This window comes from Martes martes (assembly GCF_963455335.1).
Source record: "Martes martes genome assembly, chromosome: 1".
Taxonomy (NCBI): Eukaryota; Metazoa; Chordata; class Mammalia; order Carnivora; family Mustelidae; genus Martes; species Martes martes.
Window position 1 is genome coordinate 147,168,860 of NC_137888.1, and position 12,188 is coordinate 147,181,047.

The 12,188-nt window shown below is 38.9% G+C and overlaps 1 protein-coding gene across 1 annotated transcript in view; it reads left to right on the forward strand.

Annotated features, from left to right (window-relative positions):
* Positions 1–12,188, forward strand: part of ULK4 (unc-51 like kinase 4) — a 610,308-nt gene that overhangs the window by 204,350 nt on the left and 393,770 nt on the right. The window contains exons 23-27 of the mRNA XM_080819657.1: positions 960–1,093; positions 4,458–4,579; positions 4,733–4,789; positions 9,514–9,565; positions 9,668–9,762. Of these exons, the coding sequence (XP_080675783.1) occupies positions 960–1,093; positions 4,458–4,579; positions 4,733–4,789; positions 9,514–9,565; positions 9,668–9,762 (460 nt within the window). The remainder of the gene's footprint in view (positions 1–959; positions 1,094–4,457; positions 4,580–4,732; positions 4,790–9,513; positions 9,566–9,667; positions 9,763–12,188) is intronic.

Sequence of the window (12,188 nt, forward strand, 5' to 3'; positions counted from 1 at the left end):
TGTGTTATGTACAAACCCCCCTCTTCCCAGTTGACAATAGGAGTTGTTTGGAAGTTCTCTCTGGGAAGTAAAAATTGGGTGATATGAGTGAGAACAAGGGAACTGAGAAAAGGAATGATGAGGGATGATGGCATGAGGAATATAAAGGGGCTTTCATGCAACAAAATCAGTGAACTCACTGCCCATTCAAGAAACAAGAGGAGTGGGCATTTGGGAATGTGCCTGGTGGGTTCAGCAAAGGGGATGAAACATGAGCCTTAAAGTTTTCAACCTTATCCTCAGTATCTGGAGTAATGGCCCAGTATGTTCCTTGGGTCAGGGCTGGGCACACTTGGTCAGAGATTGATGTACTAAATGCCAGTGGGTTGAAGAAGTCCTATGTTTGTTAAAGGACAGAGATCATAAAGCTAGGGGAAGAGGGACATGTGAAATGCAGATGTTTTGATATAGTGTCTGCTATCCGTATCATCCAATGTTGAAATGAAACTCTTTCTTTGGATTTATGTACACAATTAGTGAAGGAGCCGGAATTCATGGGACTTGCCTGAGGTTCCAAGCAAGTTTAGTACTGATGACCAACAGAAGTGCAGACGACTTGTGGTTCCACTTTGAATCTTTGAAACTCCAAGAGCGCTCTTCTGCCCAGATGCCTTTTTCTGCCTTTCATCTGTCATCTGAAAAATGCGGTTTCTTTTCCCGGGCCAAGGCTAAATGAAATCAGGGCATTATTTTGTAATATGTTGGCAGATACATTCTAAGTTGCCTTATTTTCTTACTGCATAAACATTTAGATTTTTCTAAGGCAAAAATAGACTGTGCCTGACAAATTGCTACAAATCCAAATGTCAGCATGATTGGGACTGTGCCCCCTGGAAACACTTGCCTTGGCGGCATTTTCAGACAGATGCTATCAACTGTTCTATCATGAGAGGTAATCTTTTGCACTTTCCTGTATGTAGACTGGTGATGTACATCGAGAGAGACAGCAGAAAGACCACTCCAGGCAAGGAGCAGCAAAGCAGCAATGAATACCTGTCCAGATGCCTGGACCTTCTCATCCATCACATCGTGCAGGAACTGCCACGGATCCTGGGTAAATTGGGGGCTCTTCCGCAGGCCCCATGCTGATTGCCTTTCTGCGCATGGGCTTTTTGGTTGTGCCTCTTTTTTAGTCTTGCCTCTCGCTTATCATAGGCGAGTGCAGTGACACCTTTTCTTGGTTGTGTTGTTTTGTTGTTTCAAGATTTCAATTCAAGATTTGCTTTATCTGTTTTATAGTTATTTTGGATCAGTGACATGACTGAGGCAATGAGCAGGCTAAAGGTCGCACTGAGGTGTTCTCTGTGGTGAACGGGCAATTTTGGAAAAATCAACGCAAGGAAAGCACCTTAAGAGCTTAAAATTGAACTTAGGCTTTCTTGAGATTTCTCTCTGCCTAATTCTGAAGAAAAAAATTTTTCCTTCAGGTTACAGCCACATATTTATTTACTGTCAAAAGAATTTTAAAATCATAGGTATTAATGTATAGATATTAAAGAATTTTAATTTTGAAGTTCAAAGTTTAGAAACTTCTCGAGTTTGAAGAAATTTAAATAAACATATCACATGAGGATTTGCAAAAGATGTCTATTCCAGTTAATCTCTTATTCATTGTTATTTGGAGAAACTAAAATAATCTAAGGAATGCATACATTTTATTTAAATCCCATTCCATGCTTTTCCAGCAGATGTAGCTATAAACCAGAAATGTTTAAAATGTGAAATTTGATCCAGTCTCTTATGGTAAAATATACTTAGACTCAGAAGTGTTGAGTATTTAATCAGAATAATGAAAATATCTTCATGGCTGATTGATGGTATCCTTTTGGTCCTTACTTATACTTTGAGAGGTTTTTTTTTTTTTTTTTTTTTTTTTTTTTTTTTGCCTGTTAATGACTGAAAATAGAACATTTCAAATTTTTTGGGGGGGGGGGGATTGTAACCTTTTATAAGATTTCAACCTGAAGACTACAGTCTGGTCAATTGGTAGTTGAGTTTCTTAGTGCCAGACTCATCCTGTTTTAGGATGTGATGCTAAGATTCAGATGTCCATAATACAAGTTTTATTTATGATTGGATGTATCATACAATGGGAAGTTTTAGGAATTGATCCTTTTTCTTCCATCTTATTCTATTATTTAAAAATTGCAGTCTGTATTCTGTTCACTTACATATTTTTTAAGTAGGCTGGGCATGGAACCCAACATGGGTCTGGAACTCATGACTCTGAGATCAAGACCTGAGCTGAGATTGAGAGTTGGGTGCTTCAACGACTGAGCCATCCAGGAGCCCCCATTTTTAATTTTTAATTTTTTAATTTATTTCATTTTATTTATTATTTATTTATTTATTTATTTAGTTCAGTGTTCCAAGATTCATTTTTAATTTTTTTTTAAATTAAATTTTTTATTTATTTTCAGTGTAACAGTATTCATTGTTTTTTCACCACACCCAGTGCTCCATGCAATATGTGCCCTCCCTAATACCCACCACCTGGTTCCCCCAACCTCCCACCCCCCGCCCCTTCAAAACCCTCAGGTTGTTTTTCAGAGTCCGTAGTCTCTCATGTTTCACCTCCCCTTCCAATTTCCCTCAACTCCCTTCTCCTCTCCATTTCCCCATGTCCTCCATGTAATTTGTTATGCTCCACAAATAAGTGAAACCATATGATACTTGACTCTCTCTGTTTGACTTATTTCACTCAGCATAATCTCTTCCAGTCCTGTCCATGTTGCTACAAAAGTTGGGTATTTGTCCTTTCTGATTGAGACATAATACTCCATAGTGTATATGGACCACATCTTCCTTATCCATTCATCCGTTGGATGGCATCTTGGTTCTTTCCACAGTTTGGCGACCGTGGCCATTGCTGCTATAAACATTGGGGTACAGATGGCCCTTCTTTTCACTACATCTGTATCTTTGGGGTAAATACCCAGTAGTGCAATTGCAGGGTCATAGGGAAGCTCTCTTTTTAATTCCTGAGGAATCTCCACACTGTTCTCCAAAGTGGCTGCACCAACTTGCATTCCCACCAACAGTGTAAGAGGGTTCCCCTTTCTCCACATCCTCTCCAACACACGTTGTTTCCTGTCTTGCTAATTTTGGCCATTCTAACTGGTGTAAGGTGGTATCTCAATGTGGTTTTGATTTGAATCTCCCTGATGGCTAGTGATGATGAACATTTTTTCATGTGTCTGGTAGCCATTTGTATGTCTTCATTGGAGAAGTGTCTGTTCATATCTTCTGCCCATTTTTTAATATGGTTGTCTGTTTTGTGTGTGTTGAGTTTGAGGAGTTCTTTATAGATCCTGGATATCAACCTTTTGTCTGTACTGTCATTTGCAAATATCTTCTCCCATTCCGTGGGTTGCCTCTTTGTTTTGTTGACTGTTTCTTTTGCTGTGCAGAAGCTTTTGATCTTGATGAAGTCCCAAAAGTTCATTTTCGCTTTTGTTTCCTTCGCCTTTGGAGACATATCTTGAAAGAAGTTGCTGTGGCTGATATCAAAGAGGTTACTGCCTATGTTCTCCTCGAGGATTCTGATGGATTCCTGTCTCACGTTGAGGTCTTTTATCCATTTCGAGTTTATCTTTGTGTACGGTGTAAGAGAATGGTCGAGTTTCATTCTTCTACATATAGCTGTCCAGTTTTCCCAGCACCATTTATTGAAGAGACTGTCTTTTTTCCACTGGATATTTTTTCCTGTTTTGTCGAAGATTATTTGACCATAGAGTTGAGGGTCCATATCTGGGCTCTCTACTCTGTTCCACTGGTCTATGTGTCTGTTTTTATGCCAGTACCGTGCTGTCTTGGTGATCACAGCTTTGTAGTAAAGCTTGAAATCAGGTAACGTGATGCCGCCAGTTTTATTTTTGTTTTTCAACATTTCCTTAGCAATTCGGGGTCTCTTCTGATTCCATACAAATTGTAGGATTATTTGCTCCAGCTCTTTGAAAAATACCTGTGGAATTTTGATTGGAATGGCATTAAAAGTATAGATTGCTCTGGGCAGTATAGATATTTTAACGATGTTTATTCTTCCGATCCAAGAGCATGGAATGGTCTTCCATCTTTTTGTGTCTTCTTTTCTGTTTACGGAAGTGAAAAGTGCTTGTGGTTAAAATTTGGAAAAGACCAAAAAAACAAAGAATAATCATTATGTCGAAAACCACAACTATAAACTCTGTTTAAAATTGCTAGATGAAAGATCAAACTTATATCCATTCTGTCCCCAGAGGCCACAGCTTTCTGTTATAATCTCAATATTTGTGAATAAAACAACACAGCTCCTTCCCACTTCTTTTATTTGGAAAGTAATTATCGCAGCAGCCCCATGAGTGTTCAAGCAGTGACTGGTGGTCCTGAAGTATTTGCGGTCTGTAACCTTTGTGTGTGCTCTGGGATGTGCTTTGCAGGTGACATTCTTAATGCCTTGGCTAATGTTTCTGGCCGCAAACACCCATCAACAGTCCAAGCGAAGCAACTGAAGCTGTGTCTACCCCTGATGCCTATCGTGCTTCACCTTTTAACTTCTCAGGTACTATCTTATTAGCAAAAAAAAATAATGTAAAAGTGACTCCCTTTTTGGTTAAACTGAGTCTTAGAGACAGCAACTCAGACAAAACATTTTTATTTTGTTTTCTTACACGTGGCTTTCAGGATTTAATCTGTGGAAACTCTCATCACACAGGTATTTCGACCTCAAGTTGTAACAGAAGAATTCCTTTTCAGTTATGGAACTATTCTTGTGAGTAACACTGAATTTTTAACGTTCCTAATAAAAATGTGGCTGTCTCTACTGTCTGTGGAATTTGGTGTCAGAATGAAGTAATTTTAAAATCCTTGTGGTATTTATTTGACTCTAGGGATGTGACCTTTTTATATTTTTATCTGTTGACTGTAATAAAATTTGACATTTGGAGAAAAATACATTCTCTCCTGATAATGTATTTTGTTCAGATACCGCCCAAGTAGGGTAAATAAGTCCATAGAAAACACTTCATAGATTTTGGTATTAAACGTTGTGAAAATTTAAAATAGTCAACCTGGAGAGAATAGAATGCTGGGAATATATTATCATCATTATTTACTTTGGCTTATGTTGTCCAGTTACACGCAGTGTCTCTTTATGATGGCATTTCTCTAAGTTAAGCTCAATTTAACTTTTTCTTTAATTTTGATGAGATCAGTAACAATGAAAAGCAAATCATTGTCCTACTTTTCACTTCATTTTTGTTCATAAAAAATAGTCTTTTTGTTCAGGTTGTGGCTCATGAGTCATATTATCTTTTATTCTAGCCTGGAATAGTTATATATTGTTAATAAAATGGGGACCTACACAAAGGGGAAGCTGAGGTATTTGTCACATGCCATCTCCAGTCTTACTTTGATATTAATAACAAACACTCAGTTGAGATTTTCAAAACGCCATAGAGGTTTCTAGTTAAAATGAGGTAAACATCTCTACATTATCCCAAGTTTGGAATACAAAAAAATGACTGTCTTCCACAAGTGGGAGTGTAGTTTTCTAGAAGGTTCATCAAAGAGTAAAGTAATGAAGTTTTGAAGTTGCGTGGCGATCACTGATTTCTTTAAGAAGTGTGTTCAAGCAATGTAGTTAGGGTCCTTTTGTACCTAACTTCAAATCTTTATTATCTTGAATCCCAAATTTTGCTAAGTATGTAATTTTGTTGTTGTACATTCAGGGATTTGCAAATTATTAGAATTTTCATTTGCTACCTTCTTTAATTTGCCTTTTAATCTGTTTTTAAGTACTATATAGGTATCATTTTGGCATGCCGTAATTCCCTGATCCTTTTGCACTGAGCTATCGTTGCCTGGAAATGGTAGTTTTGCCCTTGTAGCCATCTTGGAATCTTTTGACATGATGTTTATTTGGGAGGCCGATAGTTGTTCTTGTTTGCTCTCTCATTTTTTTCTCCTATGGAGTGCTTTTCTCTATGTACATTAACTGACTACAGTTTAGGTTTTCAAGGAACTGGCAAGTGTCTCCAACTAAAAGTCTTTATGAACTTCAGGAATTATGTGTGTGTATTTTGGGGAGAGCACATCTGCTCCATCTAATGCTATGCTCCAGACAAGGGAGGAGGCCACACCAAGGAGGGACCTCCTCATCTTCTCCCAAGGAAGGGTGAACTCTGTGTGGATTAGGAGGTAGTCTGTAGGGTCCTCTTAATATAGGCCCTTTTAGAGAATGGAAAATTCTCTGGTTGAAAGGTAGTTTGGATAGTGGAAAAATCTTTAGCAGTTGTGTCCCCCCCCCACCCCCCCTGATAATGTCACTCAGGTAGAGGGAGTTTAGGCAAATAAAATAGAAAAGATCTTTTGGCTTTCTCCATGATATTTTCCTAGTTTGGATCATGACCAGTCCCAGAATTTTTTCATCATTTTCCTCATCTCATATGTTATTTGGCCTTAGCTGTGTGTTCATTCTTCTTTTACTCAGTGTGGATGGCTTTGATGAAAAACTAGTAAAGGGGAAGAGGTATTGACTAAAATGAAGGACCTAGATTTACTTATCTACAGAGTTCTTATGCATTTATTATGAACTATTGAGAGTTGGTTGTTACTTCTGCGAACTGATTCATAATCTATCCAGAGGGTGCCAAAGGTATTATTGAAGTCACTGTGCCTTACTGATGCCACCAGGCGAAGTCAACTCATCCAACATCCTCCAGCTTCACAGAAATTTACAGCACAGATTAGTATATTAAAGCCTCTTGAGTTTTGTGCTTTGAAATAATTCTTTTAAATTTTGTTTTGGTAAAGGTTTCCTCTTTTTTGGGAAGAGGTTTTGTTTGTTGGTTTTGTGCACGTGTGCATGCATGTGTGAGTGTGTCCGTGTGTGTGTGTGTGTGTAGAGAAGGGGGTTGCACAGCTGTATGTAGCAGTCCTGTAGAAACTGTCCAGAGCGCGGGGCACTTTCTGTCCTGGTGGCCTGAGGGGGTCATTCTGGTGTGTGTATTTAGTACTGTGCTTTGAAAGCCTTATTGTTCTATCTGGAGTTAAATATTATTTTTAGTTTTTTTTTTTTTAAATATATCTGGTAGAATAGCTTAGTTTGCCTTCATTTGAGCTACTCTAGCCTGGTTCATCTTCAGTAGCTATATCTAGTGGCAGCAAGTTGCTCTCCAGAGCTTTCTGGGCTTCCTCTAAAGCAGCTCTCCAGGAGCTGCCGGCCTGCCTTCCACAGTTGTGGAGACAGCAGTCAGGCTGGTGTGGTGGCCACTCATGAGAAGGGTCCTGAAGGAGCTGGGCTGGAGGGAGCGGTGGCGTTGTGCTTCCTGTTGATTTCACTTCTCATGCTGGCACCAGGCATGGTTTGCCTATTTGACCCATAGACCTCTTTTATTTATTTATTTTTTGGGGGGGGGGTAGGAAAATTCAGGACTTCTTACATATGGACATATGAGTATAGCAATTAACATTTTGTAAACATATTTTTCCCAACTAAAGTGAAGTTTTGGTCGTCTTATGTTTTAAAGGGGCGAGTATTTGGAAACAATTTAGCAGGTCACCTTTAAACCATTATTAAGCTTTCAAAGGGTCCAGACAAAAGAGGACTACATAGCTGGTAATTGCTGTTTTCCCTTCTGATTAACAGAAGCGGTGTGTCATCATACCCGCATTTCTCTCCAGTTAAAAAAAAAAAAAAAAGTATCTAGGGATAGTGTGAGCCTCTGGGGAAGCACTATGGGGAGATTCTCTCGTGAATACCATAATTCTGTGGGGCCTCCATTGAACTGGGCTGGGAAATAGGAAGCAATGACATTAAGGAAATGCGCTCGGGAACTCGTGATGTGTATTAACCTAATATTCACTGTGTTTCTTGTGTCCTTTTGAAAATGCTCTTGATTAATGAGCTGAGGAAGAGGGGGAGGGGCAGAGGGATAGAGGAAGTAAACTCCCTGCTGAACATGGGGAGCCCCATGTGGGGCTTGAGCTCACAATCCTGAGATCAAGACCTGAGCTAAGATCAGAAGTCGGATGCTCAACCGACTGAGCAACCCAGGTGCCCCTGGAATGTCTTAGTTCTTTTTTTTTTTTAGATCATTTTATTTTATTTTATTATTTTTTTAAAAGATTTTATTTATTTGACAGACAGAAATCACAAGCAGGCAGAGAGGCAGGCAGAGAGAGAGAGGGGGAAGCAGGCCCCCTGCTGAGCAAAGAGCCCGATATAGGGCTCCATCCCAGGACCCTAGGATCATGACCTGAGCCGAAGGCAGAGGCTTTAACACACTGAGCCACCCAGGCACCCCAGGAATGTCTTAGTTCTTAACTCAAATATGGGTTTAAGGATTTTCTTTCCTTTTATAGTGCAAAAACCTGTACATATGTTCTTTTATATATGTTATATAGACTTGTTTATATTATCAAGTGTTTTAAGAGAAACCATTGGACTCATTTTCCCTCCAGACTAATTGCTTACTTTTTTTTTAATACCACGGTAATCTTATACTTTATTTGGTATGTGTTATTATATACAAAATGTTATATATGTATTCTTTTGTGTGCCAGGGTCCAGAACTCCGTTGTGGTGCTTCCACACGTCATCATCATGGCCATGCTGGTTATCATTACTGTTGCATTCAGATCTTGTGTTCACAGAGTACTTCTTGTCTGTGGGACCTTCAGCTGGGGACTGGGAAATTCACACAGGGAGCTCGTAGGCCTGCCTCTAGAACAGTGTTCGGGGTCATCGTGCATGGAGGCACAGGGCTTCGGTTGGGGTTGGGGTAGCGCATATATAAGAGGGACTAAGAACAGTGGTGAACTTTGAAGGCCGTGCTTGAACTGCTGCCTCTCGGTGCTAAGCGCAGTCAAGGGTAGACAAGGTTTGACCTTCCTGGGAGAGGTTTGTTTCACCCAGTTACGTGTATCCGTACTAACTTCCAAGGTAGGGAGTAAGTGTAGCATATTGGAAATGGTTATGTATTAATTGGATTATCCTCACTTATATAGGTTGACCTTTCTGTGCTTTTATTGCTATTGCATTTATTCCAACATTAAATCTCATGGGTGGTGATCTGTATGTTTAAAAATGACTATGGTTTACAATGTGTATATTATTTCATATGATCCTATTTTAAGATGATGATTGTAGTGTTTATAAATTGCATATGGTGGGGCACCTGGGTGGCTCAGTGGGTTAAGCCTCTGCTTTCAGCTCAGGTCATGATCCCAGGGTCCTGGGATCGAGCCCCATATCGGGCTCTTTGCTCAGCAGGGAGCCTGCTTCCCTTCCTCTCTCTCCCTGTCTCTCTGCCTGCTTGTTATCTCTGTCTGTCAAATAAATAAATAAAATCTTTAAAAAAAAATTGCATATGGTATGTAATACCTTCCAGGATTTCAGTAAGAATGATGGGTGCAGTTTTGGGGAAAATATTATCTCTATTTTCTTTCAGAGTTATTTTGAAATCTTCACATACTAATTTTTATTTTTTACAGAGTCATATTAAATCTGTAGACTCAGGAGAAACTAACATAGATGGAGCTATAGGTGAGTAGACCATGGAAAGTTTTGCATCTTTGTTTGAGGTACTTCGATGTTGTGATTTTGCACATGAAAATAAACATCTGTAATAATTACCTGTATTCCTAGGACTGATGGCATCGGAAGAATTTATCAAGATCACATTGTCGGCTTTTGAAGCAATAATACAGTATCCTATTTTGTTGAAAGACTATTGCTCTACGGTCAGTTCCGGCAGCTTGTGAGAAAGATTTTTTTTGTTTGCTTGGTATTTCTGTATGTAAAGAGAGTAATTTACACATGTTTGGTTCATATATGTTCCTCATATAAAATAACCGTTCAGAAAAGCTGCCTCCTGACGAGATGAACATAGGAAGTATCTTCCCTCATTGATTTCTTCAGGATTACCGATGCTCATTATTCTGTTTCCCTTCTGGTCCACACCTTACCCCCAGTTTGCTGCTTCTTGCTTCTTTCCTGGTTGGTTGTTGTACCCCACTGCATAAACTCTTACAGCAGGGTTTCTCACTCTTACTGTGAGCATTTGGGGATGGACCGTTCCTTGTTGTGATGGCTGTCCTGGGCATTGTAGAATGTTTTGGAGTGTCCCTGGCCTCTACCCACTAGATGTGGGTAGCACCCACTGCTTCCCCCTTTAGTGACAAACAGAAAGGTCTTTACAAGTTGCCAGATGTCTTCTGGACTGTGAAATTGCATCCATTTTAGAACCTCTGCCTGAGGGATCCTTAGCCGAGTTGAGTGCTGACTTTAGAGGAGGGAGGAAAGGCTTTGTGATTTCATCCTCACCCACAGAAAGCATCAAGAAAAGAAGCCAGGTAAGATGAGTACCCTAGTTATCATTTTCCTATCTTCTCTAATGGTTCTAGGGATTGACTGAACTCAGTAAGGCGATTCTAACTTGGGGTCTTTTAAGTGTTGGTAGTCAGTGGTGCCTGGGACTGGAATCATCTAAGGCTCATTTGCTCACATATCTGCCTCCAGCTGGGACTCTTCAGGCACTCTCTCCATCCTCTGTGTGGTCTCTCCAGCAGAGTGACTTCAGGGTGGCCTGAGTTCTTACATGGCATCTGGGGTCTTGGAGGACACATGTTTCAAGAGAGTGGGGATAATTATTTTTTGAGGGTAGAATATTTCTACCAATTCTTTATGGTTGTTTTCTTCTCCTTCTCCTCTATTTCCTCTTTCTCCTCCTCCTCTTTAAAAGTACCTTAAAACGTGTGTAGTTTAACAAATAGTTGCAAAACCCGTGCTTGAGAAATTGCCACTCTGTTGAAAAACCGTGACTATAGCCCTGAATTCCCCTCAATCGGGATTCCTTTCCTCCTGAGAGAGGGACCACTCTTCTGACTTTCATGGTAATCATTCCCATGTATTCCTTTGTAGGCCGGTGTATGCATCCCTAAACGATATAGATTGGTTTTGCCTACCTTTATAGTGTGTATAATACTATACGTGTTCATTTGTGACCCCCCCTTTTTTGCTCAGTGTTTGTAGGATATCTGTGTTGTTAAGTATCTTTATGGTTTAATTTTTCATTAGTGTATTGTATCCTAATGTTGAAATATGAGTATATGCAGATATCACAATTTACTTATTTTTTTTTGTCTCGATAGGCATTAGACTCTTCCTGGTTTTTGGCATTTACACAAAATATTGCTGTGGAGATTCTTGTTTTTGTATTTTGCACCACAGAAGCATGCAGTATTTCTAGGATACATACTTTGGAGTGAAATTAGTGGTTATGGAATATTTGCAAATTCATTTTATCTAGAAAATGCCATAGTGTTTTCCAAAGAGGTGGTACAAACTTGTATTCACACCAGCAGTGCAGTACCCAATCCCTACATCCTTCTTAACTCCTGTTATCTCAGGCTTTTTAATGAATGAATATATAGCGATATTTTACCATAGTTTTAAATGGTAGGATCCAGACTACTAAATGAGGCTGAGTTATTTTTCAAATGTTTATTGGCTACTTGAGAATATTCTTTTATGAAATGCTTGCCCAGGTATTTCTGTGATTTTGATTTTGACTGTTGTATCATTTTTCTATAACTTACTGGGAGAAGTGTGAATAAGTCTCCTTTAAGGCTTATGAATTTATTTCTCCTTGTGTAATTCTGTTTTTGTTTTATGTATTTTGAGGCCATGTTATTAGATGCATGAAAATTTAAATTCTGGTGTCATTTTATGAAATTGACCTTTTTTTTGGCGAAGTGACTTTTATTTCTAGTAATGCTTTTTGCTGTAAGGCCTATTTTGTCTCATTTAATATAATCACATGTACTTTATTTGCTTAATATTTGTTGATATATCTTTTTCATTTTTTCCCTTCCAACAGCTCTCTATCCTTACATTTTAGGTCTGTTTCATAGTAAATACTGTATAGTATTTTTTAAAAATTTAATTTGGCCAATATTTAGCTTTTCACTGGAACATGTACTCCATTTACATTTACTGTAGTTGTTAGTATATTGGGCTTCATTGTACCGTCTTCTTTCAGACTTTGTCATTCATATTCTCTCTTTTCTCATCTTTCATTTCTCTTCTTAATGACTTTTTTTCATTTTTTCTCCGTAGGAATGTAGTATTTAGGTACTCCCTTTTCTTTTACCGCTTACCATAAAAT